The sequence below is a fragment of the Polypterus senegalus genome, chromosome 8 (genome assembly GCF_016835505.1).
Source record: "Polypterus senegalus isolate Bchr_013 chromosome 8, ASM1683550v1, whole genome shotgun sequence".
Classification (NCBI taxonomy): domain Eukaryota; kingdom Metazoa; phylum Chordata; class Cladistia; order Polypteriformes; family Polypteridae; genus Polypterus; species Polypterus senegalus.
In genome coordinates, this window is record NC_053161.1 from 59,191,979 (window position 1) to 59,208,844 (window position 16,866).

Here is a 16,866-nt window from a genome sequence, read left to right on the forward strand (position 1 = left end):
ACTAGCATCATAACTTAACATAAAATAGCAGCATCAACTTACAGTAAACCAAACATGTCAAACAGTCAATCAAACAAGTGTGGAGCACAAAATTATTGAGCTATTTAAGGAACATTTATAAAAACAATTTAGAAAATGTGCATTTTTTGCAGCATTTAAAACATAGCATCATAACTTTATTATCTAGTTTTCAAAGACCAACATCACATTAATTAGCCTCAGTTCTTCTGGTGTTCAGTGAGAGAAATCTAGCCTGTTTTGGCCTTGAACAAGTGCACTGAAGTCAGGTTGAATATCTGAGGTGGATATGTGAAGGACAGCACACAAGTGATCATCACTGAGAGAGGATCTATATCTGTATTTGTTAAACTTCATCACTGAGAATGTTTGTTCACAGATGTAGGGAGATCCAAAGAGAAACAACATCCTCTGAGCATGTCTCCTCAAGTGTGAGAAGATTTCCTCTTTGAGAGAGGAATAAAACTCTACCAGTGATCCAGACTTAAAATGCTCGGCCAGTAGATTATCAGACTGCAGATCAATGAGTTCAAGCTGGACATCATTATCCACACTATAAGTAAAGGGAGAAGAAATCATGTGCATTTCACTTTCAACTGTTCCTGCCTTGTGCCTGATGCTTGCTGGCATAGGTTTCAGCTTCCTTCTGAACCTGCTCTAGAATGTTACAAAATGTGATAGGTGCGCAAAATCTTCTTGAAAACTCACCATGCAGTGCACCTAACATGGATGAATACTTGTGATGGTGATCAGCTGATAGTGGGACTTCTTTCAGTGTTGGCATGTGAGTGAGAATATTGCCCTCTCATTGACTTGAAAGAAACTTCAACTTTCTCATGAAAGCTGTCACCAAGCTACACATTTTGTGTTCAAAGAGGCCCTTGCCTTGCAGCTTGGTATTTAGTTCATTCATTAGTGCAGTCACATCAACAGCAAAGGCCAGATCTGCAGTCCAGTGTGTATCTGAGAGCTCTGGAATGTCGTTCTCTTTCTTTTCACAAAACTCCTGAATCTCTGCTCTCAGGTCCCATACTCTTTTAAGCACCTTTGCCAAGGCTGAGCCATCTCACAGCTGTCTGGTAGCCTATGTCACTATGTTCACTTTCATGCTCCTCTAACAGTGAAACAAACTGTCTGTGATTCAGTGCTCTTGCCCCGATGAAATTAACTATTTTAGTTAAAACATCAACAACATGGCTAAGTTTCAACATCTCCTGATGAATGATACAATGCAAAAATATCAATTTCTGTTCTGGGTTAATTTCAGTCACTTTATCTTGCATCCGCCTCAAAAGTCCAACATTTTTCCCCATTAGATTTGGACAGCCATCGGTTGTAACACCTACCAGTTTGTCCTATTTTAGTCCCAGCGTGTCCATGGATGCATTTACCTCTGTGAACAAATCACTCCCCGTTGTAGTCCCTTTCATTGGCCGCATAGCTGCCAGCTCCTCCGTTATCTCAAAGTCTTTCGTTAATCCACGTACAAAGATAAGTAACTGGCCTGTATCACGGATGTCACAGCTCTCGTCCAGAGCCAAGGAAAACAAGACAAAATTGTCAGATTTCTTTTGCAGTTGAAGCTCCAATTTCTCCGCAATGTTCTCGACCGCCTGCGTTACGGTGCGCCTCGAGAGACACATTTGCAAACGCGACTTTTTTCTCAGGGCATATTAGCGCTGAAGACTCCACCAAACAGTCTTTAATAAACTCCCCATCAGAGAATGGCTTACTGTATCTTTCACTTTTGTAGGATATTACAAAGCTGGTCATGACTGCAGCATCCCTGGATGAGTGGAGCTTTGTAAAAAATCCTTGTTGCTTTTGCAGTTTAGCTAGCAAATCTTCCGATGCTCGTGCCCTCTCTGCATCACTGAAATTCTTGCATTTTTCTCTGTATTTACTCTCGTAATGGTGATTCAAATTGTATTCCTTAAACACCGCTATATGTTCTCCACACACTAAGCACACAGCTTTACCGTTGATTTCAGCACACCTTCTTAAAAACTCTACATTCTGCATCAATTGTTCTTTTTTTAATGTTAGCTGACATATTTAAGGACTAAGAGCTAATTTCTTGGAAGCTGTTCAACACATCCGCTGACGTGCATAAGCACACTGATAATTAAGAAAAACAACAGTGGCTTTCAAACTAAAAGTTGTGTAATTGCATTTCGTTCACCTATCACAAAGTAATAGATGTCGCTATACTTTTACTATGAATTCACGTGGGCCGGTCAAAGATAGTCAGCAAAATACCCAGGTCTGTGTTACACCCATCACCTGCTTGTCCTCTCTCACCACATCCATAAACCTTCTCTTGGGCCTTTCTCTTTTCCTCTTCCCTGGCAGCTCTATCCTTAACATCCTTCTCCCAATATACTCAGCATCTCTCCTCTGCACATGTCCAAACCAAAGCAATCTCGCCTCTCTTTGTCTCCCAACCATCCAACTTGACCTGACCCTCTAATGTACTAATTTCTAATCCTGTCCATCCTCGTCACACCCAATGCAAATCTTAACATCTTTAACTCTGCCATCTCCAGCTCTATCTCCTGCTTTCTGGTTAGTGCCACTGTCTCCAACCCATATAGCATAGCTGGTCTCACTACCGTCCTGTAGACCTTCCCTTTCACTCTTGCTGATACCCGTCTGTCACAAATCACTCCTGACACTCTTCTCTACCCATTCCACCCTGCCAGCACTCTCTTCTTCACCTCTCTTCCACAATCCCCATTACTCTGTACTGTTGATCCCAAGTATTTAAACTCATTCACCTTCGCCAACTCTACTCCCTGCATCCTCACCATTCCACTGACCTCCTTCTCATTTACACAAATGTATTCTGTCTTGTTCCTACTGACCTTCATTCCTATCCTCTCTAGAGCATATCTCCACCTCTCCAGGGTCTCCTCAACCTGCTCCCTACTATCGCTACAGATCACAATGTCATCAGCAAACATCATATAGTCCATGGGGTTTCCTGTCTAATCTCGTCTGTCAACCTGTCCATCGCCATTGCAAATAAGAAAGGGCTCAGAGCTGATCCCTGATGTAATCCCACCTCCAACTTGAATGCATCCGTCACTCCTACCGCAGACCTCACCACAGTCACACTTCCCTTGTACATATCCTGTACAACTCTTACGTACTTCTCTGCCACTCCCAACTTCCTCATACAATACCACAACTCCTCTCGAGGCACCCTGTCATATGCTTTCTCCAGGTCCACAAAGATGCAATGCAACTCCTTCTGGCCTTCTCTAAACTTCTCCATCAACATCCTCAGAGCAAACATCACATCTGTGGTCCTCTTTCTTGGCGTGAAACCATACTGCTGCTCACTAATCATCACATCACTTCTTAACCTAGCTTCCACTACTCTTTCCCATAACATCATGCTGTGGCTCATCAATTTTATTCTCCTGTTGTTACTGCAGTCCTGCAAATCCCCCTTATTCTTAAATATCGGCACCAGTACATGTCTTCTCCACTCCTCAGGTATCCTCTCACTTTCCAAGATTCCATTAAACAATCTGGTTAAAAACTCCACTGCCATCTCTCCTAAACACCTCCATGCTTCCACAGGTATGTCATCTGGACCAAAGGCTTTTCCATTTGTCATCCTCTTCATAGTTGTCCTTACTTCCTCCTTGCTAATCCGTTGCACTTCCTGATTCACTGTCTCCACATCATCCAACATCTTCTCTCTCTCGTTAGCCTCTCAAAGTACTCTTTCCATCTGCTCAACTCCCTCTCCTCACTTGTGAGTACGTTTCCATCTTTATCCTTTATCACCCTAACCTGCTGCACATCTTTCCCAGCTCAGTCCCTCTGTTTAGCCAATCGGTACTGGTCCTTTTCTCCCTCCTTAGTGTCCAACCTCTCATACAACTCATCATACATCTTTTCTTTCACCTTTGCCTTTTCTCCTTGTACTCTGGTCTACTTTCTGCATCTGACTATCCCACTTCTTCTTTGCCATCCTCTTCCTTTATATACTCTCCTGTACTTCCCCATTCCACCACCAGGTTTCCTTTTCCTCCTTCCACTGTCCAGATGTCACACCAAGCACCCTTCTTGCAGTCACCCTTACTACATCTGCTGTAGTTTCCCAGCTGTCTGGTAACTCTTCACTGCCACCCAGTGCCTGTCTTTCCTCCTCCCTAAACTCAACCTTGCAGTCTTCCTTTCTCAACTTCCACCATTTGATCCTTGGCTCTGCCCTCACTTTCCTCTTCTTCTTGATTTCCAGTGTCATCCTACATACCACCATCCTATGCTGTCTAAGTACACTTTCCCCTGCCACTACTTTGCAGTCTTTAATCTCCTTCAGATTGACTCTTCTGCATAGGATGTAATCTACCTGTGTGCATCTTCCTTCACTCTTGTATGTAACCCTATGTTCCTCCCTCTTCTTAAAACATGTATTCAGCACAGCAATGTCCATCCTTTTAGCAAAATCCACTATCCTCTGACCTTCTTCATTCCACTCCTTGACACCATACCTACTCATCACCTCCTTGCCTCCTCTGTTCCCTTCACCAACGTGCCCACTGAAATCCACTCCAATCACCACTTTCTGTCCCTTGGGTACACTGTTCATCACTTCTTACAACTCACTCCAGAAATCTTCTTTCTCATCCATCGCACACCCAACTTCCAGGGCATATGCACTAAAAACATTCATCATCACACCTTCAATTTCCAGCTTCATAATCATCACTCTGTCTGGCACTCTTTTCACCTCCAAAACACTTTTGATATACTGTTCCTTCAGAGTAACCCTTACTCCATTTATCCTCCTATCCATGATAGAACAATTTGAATCCACCTGGCCTTACTCCCCTTCCATTTAGTCTCTTGCACACACAATATATCAACCTTCCTTCTCTCCATCATATCTGCTAACTCTCTTCCCTTACCAGTCATACTACCAGCATTCAAAGTTCCTACCCTCAGTCCCACTCTCTTTACCTTCCCCTCCTGTCCTCCTGCCTCCAGACACGTCTACCACTTCTTTTTCTCCTTCTCCTTCTTCAGCCAACAGTAGTCTAAATTCTGCCAGCACCCTGTTGGCTAACAGTTCTGGTGGTGGCCATTGTTACCCGGGCCTCGACCGATCCGGAATTTGAAATTTGGACAGTTTGACAAACCAATATTTCAAAAAGCTCCAGCAGACTGCCAAACATGCAGCTGAAGTGACTGGGGTTGAGGTAGATGATTTGATAAAGTGGTGTCAAGGGCAACGTTGAAGAAACTGGAAATGAACTCAACTGAGGATAGACAACCACTACCTGCAGCACTTACAGTATAAGTTGTTTTGAAGACCCCCATAAATCACTCCAGAAATGTCTTTCTCCTCAGTGCCAAACATCTTTTTAACAAGGAATATCACAGATAATTCTAGAGTTTTTCTTATATACAGTATCATGTACCCACTTTAGGTTAAATGTACTATCAAACTGCTAGCACATGGTTTTAACAAAAAAAAAAAGAAGCTGTCCTGTGTAGGATTTAGCCTGTCTTGTCTCTGTCTGTCATTGTTTCATTTCTGTCTGTCACTGGATGCAACTGAGAAGGCAAATTTCATGTTTGATTGGGTCTATGACTACATAAAAACCTTGCCTGTCACTGTGTTGTGCTGTGTTATATACTGTACCCGTGTATGGGCACACATATACTGTACAATCACAGCTTTGGTGGTAACAGACATGCTAATTTCAGAAAGACATTGAACGTTTTATCTCAATGCATTGATTTTATTTCGGCATTCAAAATGGCAAACAAATAATGTATTTATTTAAAATACTTATTTATTGAAAACACTGGATGCATTAATAATTCTTTGTCGGTGTCAGTCAAAATGTTTAATACAGATGTACACATGAATATTCAACACAAAGGAAACCATTTATTACAATTAGCTGATCACAGCTCTGTCAGAAACAATTTAAAACAAGAAAATGTCTTGATAGAACAACAAACACTGTTTTTCTCTTGTGCTTGCTCTATGAAGATAATCTGAAGATAATTTGAAACATGATAAAAAGAAGGAATGATTTATGTTAGAGTAAATAACATTTTCCTGGCATTCTGATTAAAGAATAATGTTTGAAAATCCATAATTTCTGTCACAGTTCCTGTGTTCAATTATGTTAATTATACTAATTTTATGACCTGAAAAGACAAAGCTACAAAAAAAATTACAATACCAAAACAAATAAAGCATTTTTTGCTCTCCTATGAAATCCAGTGTTGACAGTTCCTATGGAAATCAGAACATTAAAATCATGGCATACTGTATGTTGTAGTCAATGGAATGACACAGTTTAGCAAAAATGCTTAACACACAGCAACAACTTAAAGAAATTAAATAAATGCAGACAGCATCATTGAGTACACTGATCATTTTAAATTTACTTAGAGAATGTACTTTTCATGTCAAATTTTAGACCTTCTGCCTTCAGTTCATTTAACACTGGTCCATAAATGTCCTTGGTTAGTGGAAGAACCAAACCCTTAGTTTGAAGTTCCTCTGAAAAACAAAGTTTAACAACAAACAATTAAATATAATAACTATGTTTCCCTTTAAAAATCTGAGAACTATGTCAAGGGTTCTATTAAATAACTCAAATAAAGAAAATGTTGCCCATCATAATACTTCAAAAAACTGGCATTAATTTCCATAAAAGCAAATGTCTGCATTCTTCATTATGACCATTAATGAAAAGAATACATTAGAAAAGAACTAACATGAGCCCATAAGTTACTACAAATTTATGCTCAGTACTTACCTTAAAGGAATACTCCATTCAATAATGACATTTTTGATACGTTACTTATTCCATGTAATTCATTGGAAACGGCAAAAAAATTTGAACATCTCATTTTTTCGCGTCGAATGGAGAGAAAAAGGATTGCGATATAATAAAAAACATTTGTAACCAATGCAGTACTGCAGTAAATAAAGTGGAAAACATTTGAAAGGGGGTTGTATCCCACAATGCTCACGTCTCATAATCCACATGTCCGTTTATCCAGTCATATACACAAAATGTGCAACAGTTTTTTGCAAAACTATTGTTAGATTGTTACAACACAATCATAAACAGGAAACTAAAGCCTCATGGAAGTCACTTTTTGAATTAACAACCCACCTCCTCCCCTCATTTATTAGTCAAGAGTCCTGTCTTCAATTCAGAAAAGTAAAATTTTGTTACTGTATATACTCGCGTATAAGACAGGTCTTCAAACCCAAAAAAATCGATCATAAAATCAGACCCCAACTTATATGCTCGTTCAAAAATCTGACACTTAATTTTTTTTTTGTTTTACTTCTTCTTGCCTCCTCCAATCTCACATCAGTTTCTCAGACGCATCGAATTTTGTTGCAGCAGTGCAGTTACCAATTTCTTTTGCTACTTCAATGATTTTTAATTTAAAACCAGCTTCATATTTTCTTCTGATCAAACGCTCCATCATAGATAAGGGATGCTCTTATGATAAAGGTGTATGAGGGTGTGAGATACAAAAAACACAAATCGGTGCAAACGTTACTTCAGAATAGTTTGGGTATTACCGTGTGGTCACGAAGGCATTATAGAGAGAGATAGAGGGGTTAGGAGCACATACTGATACAGCGCATTGCTGCATCCACACAGAAAAACAAGGCCGTGTGCTCCATGGTTACTCTCTCAGGTGGGTGTTAGCATATCATAATCTCTTGTAGCAATAGCGTGAATTTTCCACATTCAGCTTATACGACCAACATTATAAAATACCAGAAGTTATATGGAGAACTTAAATGTAAGTATATACAGTAGATCACTTTTACTCTCCTTTCTACATGAAAACATCTTAAGATTAAAAATCTTTCTTGGCCACCACTACAAACTGCTGTACATGGGGTAAGTAACATATAAAAATATCATTTTTGGGTGGAGTATTCCTTTATCATACAATGAAAAAAGGTGTTTAAAATAATAAGAAAATCCTATTTTCTGATGTGTATGAAGCACAACATATATAAATTTGCAGTTTCACAAAATATTTGAAAGAAAAAAAAAGTATGAGGAAAAAATACTTAAAAGCAGTTACAATGCTGCATTCACCAGATCTGCCACGCTCTCTCCCAATTCAACTTCTACTTCTACTTCTGACCAGCTCTCCACCTACACTACAAGGTGTTCTTGTCTGTCCAAACATAAGGTGGCAGTAATTCAAGCTAAACGCCACAACGTATATACACATTTAAATATCTTTAGGATATGTGACTGTCTTATTTTTTTTATAGAAAGTCAAAAATGAAATAATTACGGAAGCGTATTAGGGCCACGGTGAAAAAAAAAATAGACACAGTGAAGAAAAAAAAAATCTAAATGTCGAGATTAAAGTCGACATGTTGAATTTATTCTCGACATTTCCACTTTATTCTAGTAGTTTATTTTGTCAGTAGAATGTCCCAAACTAAACTTCATCTTAAAATGAATGTTTCATTTACTAGATTTTCTCAAACCCCGTCATAAATTAATGTAGCACATTAAATGCTTTATATTAAGTGTTCCCGACCCAGTTGTTAATCTCTATGAGCTTCTTAAACAGACTTCCTCTTGCACTGAGAGGCGCCGGCAGCGATCGCTGCACATTGACTTCATGATATTCCTGCTCTATGAACATTCAGAATACTGAGATAAATACTTGATATCTTTTTCCCGATGAAATGCATTAAAGCATGTATTAAACGTGGGTGGCGGGGGGCATGTTGGCGTGGCTGTAGTGCTGCTCCCTTGCATTAAGGGGTCCTTAGGTCACTGTTCAGTGTAGAGAACTTTATGGCAGGTGTGACGAGGCTCCAAAAAACTGGACATAGGAATGGGTATCGCACAGGTTTAACTGAAATATTGTGTAAATGTTGGGTTCATGATGTGGTGATCGGAGACGCAAACACAGAATTCAATGGATGTTCTTCTAAGCAGGCTTTCTTTATTGCATGCATGCCATCTGTCTGACGTACTAAACCTCCAGTTCCTATCCTTCCTTTCTAAAACTAGTAATAAACTTAGACCTCAGAGTTTTCAGAACTTTAAAAAAAATCTTCGTTATACATGTTTAATTATGCCATCCATTCAGGGCTGCGCCCATCCCAGCGAGCATCGTGTGTGAGGCAGAAGTAAATCCTGAATGGGGCGCCAGCACATCACAGGGTGAATACAAGCAACACATACAGTAGCAGGGTCAATAATACATAACAAAACCCCACATCCTTTATGACTTTGAAAGGAAACTGAAGCACGCCGAGTAAACCTACCAGAAAAACATGTAAATTCCACGCCACCGTGCCCCCACATGCTTTAATACATTTAAAGTTCTGAAAACTCTGAGGTCTAAGTTTATAACTAGTTTTAATTTCACAAAGATGTTTATCGTGTGGTGATTGGTTATGTGGAGAAAGAAAAAGGAAGGATAGAAACTGGAGGTTTAGTACGTCAGATAGAGACAGCACGCATGCAGTAAAGAAAGCCTGCTCAGAAGAACATCCATTGAATTCTGTGTTTGTGTCTCCGATCACCACATCACGAACATTTACACAATATTTCAGTTAAACCTGTGCGATACCCATTCCCATGTCCAGATTTTTGGAGCCTTGTCACACCTGCCATAAAGTTCTCTACACTGAACATACACCTGGGGACCCATTAATGCAAGGGAGCAGCACTACAGCCACGCCAACATGCCCCATGCCACCCATGTTTAATACATGTTTTAATACATTTCATCGGGAAAAAGATATCAAGTATTTATCTCAGTATTCTGAATGTTCATATAGCAGGAATATCATGAAGTCAATGTGCAGCGATCGCTACCAGCGCCTCTCAGTGCAAGAGGTTTGAGAAAATCCAGTAAATTAAACATTCATTTTAAGATGAAGTTTAGTTTACGACATTCTACTGACAAAATAAACTACTAGAATAAAGTGGAAATGTTGACTTTAATCTCGACATACAGTGCATCCGGAAAGTATTCACAGCGCATCACTTTTTCCACATTTTGTTATGTTACAGCCTTATTCCAAAATGGATTAAATTCTTTTTTTTCCTCAGAATTCTACACACAACACCCCATAATGACAACATGAAAAAAGTTTACTTGAGGTTTTTGCAAATTTATTAAAAATAAAAAAACTGAGAAATCACATGTATATAAGTATTCACAGCCTTTGCCATGAAGCTCAAAATTGAGCTCAGGTGCATCCTGTTTTCCCTGATCATACTTGAGATGTTTCTGCAGCTTATTTGGAGTCCACCTGTGGTAAATTCAGTTGATTGGACAGGACTTGGAAAGGCCCACACCTGTCTATATAAAGTCCCACAGTTGACCGTTCATGTCAGAGCACAAACCAAGCATGAAGTCAAAGGAATTGTCTGTAGACCTCCGAGACAGGATTGTTTCGAGGCATAAATCTGGGGAAGATTACAGAAACATTTCTGCCACTTTGAAGGTCCCAATGAGCATAGTGGCCTCCATCATCTGTAAGTGGAAGAAGTTCGAAACCACCAGGACTCTTCCTAGAGCTGGTCGGCCATCTAACTTGAGCGATAGGGGGAGAAGGGCCTTAGTCAGGGAGGTGACCAACAAACTGATGGTCACTCTGTCAGAGCTCCAGAAGTCCTCTACGGAGAGAGGAGAACCTTCCAGAAGGACAACCATCTCTGCAGCAATCCATCAATCAGGGCTGTATGGTAGAGTGGCCAGACGGAAGCCACTCCTTAGTAAAAGGCACATAGCAGCCCGCTTGGAGTTTGCCAAAAGGCACCTGAAGGACTCTCAGACACCATGGGAAACAAAATTCTCTGGTCTGACGAGAGAAAGATTGAACTCTTTGGAGTGAATGCCAGGCGTCACGTTTGGAGGAAACCAGGCACAGTGAAGCATGGTGGTGGCAGCATCATGCTGTGGGGATGTTTTTCAGTGACAGGAACTGGGAGACTAGTCAGGATAAAGGGAAAGATGACTGCAGCAATGTACAGAGACATCCTGGATCAAAACCTGCTCCAGAGCGCTCTTGACCTCAGACTGGGGCGACGGTCCATCTTTCAGCAGGACAACAACCCTAAGCTCACAGTCAAGATATCAAAGAAGTGGCCTCAGGACAACTCTGTGAATGTCTTTGAGTGGCCCAGCCAGAGCTCAGATTTGAATCCGATTGAACATCTCTGGAGAGATCTTAAAATGGCTGTGCACCGACGCTTCCCATCCAACCTGATGGAGCTTGAGAGGTGCTGCAAAGAGAAATGGGCGAAACTGGCCAAGGATAAGTGTCCCAAGCTTGTGGCATCATATTCAAAAAGACTTGAGGCTGTAATTGCTGCCAAAGGTGCATCGACAAAGTATTGAGCAAAGGCTGTGAATACTTATGTACATGTGATTTCTCAGTTTTTTTATTTTTAATAAATTTGCAAAAACCTCAAGTAAACTTTTTTCATGTTGTCATTATGGGTTGTTGTGTGTAGAATTCCGAGGAAAAAAATGAATTTAATACATTTTGGAATAAGGCTGTAACATAACAAAATGTGGAAAAAGTAATGTGCTGTGAATACTTTCTGGATGAACTGTAAATGGCGAGAATAAAGTGGAAATGTCGAGAATAAAGTCAACATGTCCACTTTAATCTCGACATTTAGATTTTTTTTTTTCACCGTGGCCCTAATACGCTTCCGTAAATAATGAAGCACCCCTCTATTAATATGTTCGCTCTCTTTACCCCTCACTCTGGTGCTCCTCCTCTGTTAAGTTATGTATGCATCAGTGTGCTCTTAAAAAGACATTTCTTAAATTAAGGTGTATATTCTTTTGCAGTTACTACCTTATATAAGACAGCCTTGACACTCAGAGGAGAGAAAAAGAGAGCAACAGAAGATAGAGTGTGGAAAAAACCAGGGTCACAAAAGTAGATGTGACAAATAACTAACAATTGAAGATTACAGTTCTGAATAAAATTGTACTATTTTAATTAGAAGTGTGACTCATAGTGCAACTTACAAGACAAAAGATCCAAGTTATTTCTAATGAACATAACATGCACAACATTCAGATAATTCCACTGTAAAGAGAAAACGACAGTGAAACATGTCAGGGGTCCATGGTGGTTCATGGCTTTTAAAACAATGAAGCAGCTCAGACCCTGTGAGTGAAGGTGTGTGGGAGGAAGGCTGTATGGTGGCAGCGAACTTGATGAAGAAATTAGCTAACTGGGCGTAACGTGCACAAAGGCAGTTAGCTCAGATTTCCTTCATTTTGGTTCTGTTGATTAGAAGACCAGCAAACACACAGGGTATTTAAAAAAAACAATCTGAGAGAGAGATTTGGGGGAAATCAAGAAACAGGAGCAAGTGTGAGAATGTGTGGAGTAAAAACCATATTGTAAGGACAGACAGAGAGATAACGTCAGGACTGGGGTTGAGCTGGTGAGGAGGAAAGGCGGCAAGGTGGTCAGGATGCCCTGTGTAAAGCAAAGGGAACAGTGCTCCAGGGGTAGGGGCGCTCCTGCTGAGCAATGGGGAGCAGGAGTGGCTGATTGCTTTGATGGTCATCCTTCATATGCCAAAGGATGGTGGAGGGTCAAGGAAGCAGGGCATGCACGTCCCTACAAATGTGAAAGGATGGTGGTGGGAACAAGATTCAATGAAGACTGATGGTGCTTGCTAAAGACAGGTTCAGAGAGATGGGCTCAAAAGGCAAGACAGGAAAATTAAGTCAATTTTCACTGTGTTTTTATTCTTGATTTTGACCCATTTATTTATTTATTTATGGATGGATTTTAATCTTTAAAATGACACTGCTTTTTGATGATTATTTATTGAACTACACTGCACTTTTTGGACACTGTTTGGATCGTCTGTAAATAAATTCACTAAGCAATTTGGCACCAAGATATGTTTATGTCCTAATTGTACTTGTTCATCCTCAGTTTATGACTAAAATATTCTGGGAAATAAGTATACCAATGCTGTAGGCACCTGAGGCATCACAGAAACATTCTTCATTTCAGTTACTTTTAATAATAATGATACTTGTTACCCATTTTAAAGGCATGGCTCCTCCTAATGGTGTACATAAATATTCTAATATAATGAACATATTCAAAGTCAGTTTGAACTGCCAGTTTAGAGCAACATGGACAACAAAAACTTCTGAATTGGGAATATATGAAGCATTAACAGCAAAAAGATGTGATATTCAAAACTTAAACTTACCGTCCAGTACCATCTTAGCAAGAATAGCAGTAGGATAGCCAACAGTTTTAGCCATTGCTGAGTAACCTTTAGGATCGCCATACACTACCAGACTGGTATGCTTAGTTTCCAATTCACCATTCAAATGTCTTACACCAACATCATTCCTTAAAATAATCATATCCCTCTCTTCACTTTCTAAAAAATAAAAAAAAAAGTTAAAAATCAAATTCTTACTGAATATAGATTGTAAACATCCTGCACCTAATTTAGTTTACAACTTATAATTTTAAAACCTAGAATGTATTAAGATTGTTCTCTCATTTAGTTACAATAATCTATAACAAATGAAAAATTTTGAGTTAAGTGTTTATGTAATTTTATCCTTCATATGAAAAAATAAAACATGATTCAGCTGTATGCTGTTATTAAACAAAAATGTAAAAAATGGGACCTTACATCTGTTATACTGCATTATTCTGAGATCAAATATCCACTTACCATAGGACAGTTTAGCTTCCAGATGCTTTACTAGGGCACTCAAAATGCTGTCAGCGGTTGGTACAGCTTCATCATTAAACATGTCAAACCTAATAGACATTTAAGAAGGTCTAGTGAGACATACAGTAGATGCCTTGGGTACACTTTAAAATTAATCATGGAAGGCTACAAGTGCTATATAACGAAGCATTGCGTTTCTCACCATTCTAGTGTCTGCATCATGCAGTCATTCCTTTCAAGTTTATTGTAGACTGTATTTTTTAGTTCGTCTTTACTACTTGATGGAGAAATTTCAACAAGGTGACAGAGAAGTTCTCTCTATGAAAATAAGTAATAATAAATATTCATAAAACCGAAAAATAATATACATGTCTATAGAAGATAAAAAAAATATTAACTGTGAACTTTCCTGGACTTAAATACTTAACATACCTAGATAATATAAATGTACAGTACATTTCTTATGTTACATATCACAATACAATTCTTTCTCTTTTAACATAGTTTCATCTTCTCAGATTAAAAAAAAAAGAATGTGATCAAGAAAAAAAAACTCCATAATTAATAACAATTTAGTATGGAATGTATGGTAGAAGGAACATTTTTTTTTTGTCAAAATGAACAGAGTATCACTATGCACTTTCAGCTTACCCAGGTTACTGGTGAGGCTCCGGGATGCAGCATTGGGCAGGGGTTGGAGTTTATCATTCCTAACTTTACAAAGCCACTAATAGCAGTTGCATATCCCTGTAAATGTCAAACACACATGTTCCCATAAATACACTTTCATTAAAATATTGCCTGGGGTTTTCATTCTGCCTGGCTAGACTAACTTAAACAGAAAGAAACCTACTGTATTATAGTCTTTTTTTAGAAAATGCAAAAATAATTAAGACCATTTTTTAATTAATACCAGTCCAAATGTAGTCACTTAAGTTGCTATCGTTTTTCTTTTAATTGGTCCCAAAATAAAGAATTTTAATGGGTGGACAAATAAGAAATTTCATCAACTAATCTTTAATAGTATTTCCAAATGAGCAATTGTTTGACAGCTTGGAATTATATTGTAAACACCGTGCAGAGTTTCATTAGATTAAGCAAAAGCTAGAAGTATAAAACAAATATACAGTAAAATTTAATTAAACAGGTATACAGATATATAATTCACTACCAAATTGCTGAAATGAAAGGAAAGGGATTAAAATCGGATTTACTGTAAATAAGCTACTTTTCGTATTACCTTAAATCTTATAGTGCCTCTAAACAAAGTATGAGCAGACTGAATTCCATAGGGCAATGCATAGGTAGTACTGTCTCGGTTAGGAATGGCTTCCAAATTAAAGCCTGGTAAAAATTCCAGAGGTGTAACAGCATCAAGTAATGCACCCCCAGGAGGTATATTAATAATCTGTCAAAAAACAAAACAGAGAAGAAACAAATCAACAAATCTATAATTAGAAAAGTGTCATCTCCCTGCACAAACCAGAAAAAAATGAGACTGGCAAATGACCGACTTCTCCTTACAATATATAGAAATCCACAACATGCCATCAATTTATTTGATAATTACTGTTTTAATTAATTATTATGTGATTATGCTGTCATCCTGCATTGTGATACTCTAACCACTCTAGTCACTTTAAGGAGAAACAGTAATCTATCTATCTATCTATCTAAAAAGTACTGCATGGGCCCTCGGAGGCAATCCACAACAGGAGTAAATGCTGTAATTGAAATTACACAAATAATGCACAACTTTCATTTCAATATTTAGTCCAAGAAGAATGACACAAGGACTTTAGCAGCTCTTTGTTGGCACAAGAGCACTTTGATTTTCATTGCCGTCCAACAGGTACAGAGTCCTGGGATTGCAAACTAAAATGAAAAACATGCCTGTGTGAAGCTTGCTATGTCCATGAGGCCGTATGAACAGGTGCTCACATTTTTAAAGAAATTAACTAAATTCCACAAAATGACATTAATATACAGTCAAGCCTCAACTTTTGTGTTAAGTGCCTAGGAAGCAATGCGAAATGTGTGACCGCCAAACTGAAATCATTTCGCTAGAGATTGCTCAAAATACACTTTCCTTTGTGGAATTCTTTGGCACAAAACACTATTTTTGATAATATGCACTTTTCATAAAACAGTAACCATTATATAACCCATAAAATGCAGAGGACGAGACTGGCGAGGTCTTGACATCATCTCTGACATTAAGGAATTTACAGCTGGCCAGTAGCATTGGAGATCATGAAAGACGCATGGACTTGAAATAGTCTATCAGCAACGTCTGCTTCCTACACCTCTTGATATACTACTCTCTGTGTATGAGCGCTTAGCAAAGGTGAGCTGATGTTTAACCTTGAGGCTGCGATCGATGATGGAATCTACAGTCTCAACGTCACTAAGCTAGCCTTTTGTTTTTAAACAAAACAATGAAAATATGCAATAAATGTATGGGGAGCTCTTGACTCTTTAACAGCCCTGCCCCCTGGCATGATCAGGGCTTGCTATGAAATCTAGAGATTACAAATAAAATCACACAAAAACACATGGAAGTCACGAAATTTAAATGTGCAAATGTTGAGGACTGACTATATACACATCGCAATAGGTGAAAAAATCAGTAAAATGAACAACATCGTGCATGGACATCGAGCTTTGAAGTGCATAACGACCAATTTGATTTTACGAAATTTGCACTGCGGCAAAGCAGAGCAAATTGCTTTTCTGAGAAATTTTTAACTTTTAAAATTATATTTTTCACAGTATTTATGTGCAATTGTAAAGATGCATAATTAACACATCTTTTTGTATTAATTCATTATAGTAAACAATACTGTTGCACGAAAAAGCTACCCTTACCAAAAGAGTCAACTGAGGTGATCACTTTGTTTGCCTCACCTCATGTGCTTGCCTTGAGTGTTTTTTTTTTTGTAGGCACACAGTTATCTATACTTTGTGTATGTTTTTGTTAGTATATTGTAAAGACTCTTCACCTTTGGGACTTACAAGATGAAATAGTGTGAAAAATTAGATTTATACCTCCCTCCTTTAGGAAAAAGTCACTGAAAGTAGACAGCAGCGAAATAACTTTAAACTATAATGG

At 38.7% G+C, this 16,866-nt stretch overlaps 1 protein-coding gene and 1 pseudogene across 2 annotated transcripts in view; both read right to left on the reverse strand.

Annotated features, from left to right (window-relative positions):
• Window positions 1–610: 610 nt before the first annotated feature.
• On the reverse strand, window positions 611–1,661 carry LOC120534554 (annotated as a pseudogene).
• A 4,105-nt stretch (window positions 1,662–5,766) lies between these two features.
• aass (aminoadipate-semialdehyde synthase) overlaps window positions 5,767–16,866 on the reverse strand; it is a 109,814-nt gene continuing 98,714 nt past the window's right edge. Inside the window, exons 19-24 of one of the 2 annotated variants that reach the window (XM_039761125.1) lie at window positions 14,995–15,162; window positions 14,406–14,501; window positions 13,957–14,072; window positions 13,755–13,843; window positions 13,275–13,451; window positions 5,767–6,556 (exon numbers count right to left, since the gene is read on the reverse strand). In XM_039761125.1, coding sequence (XP_039617059.1) covers window positions 6,438–6,556; window positions 13,275–13,451; window positions 13,755–13,843; window positions 13,957–14,072; window positions 14,406–14,501; window positions 14,995–15,162 — 765 coding nt within the window. In that variant the 3' untranslated portion in view covers window positions 5,767–6,437. The remainder of the gene's footprint in view (window positions 6,557–13,274; window positions 13,452–13,754; window positions 13,844–13,956; window positions 14,073–14,405; window positions 14,502–14,994; window positions 15,163–16,866) is intronic. The other variant, XM_039761126.1, reaches the window with a different exon arrangement.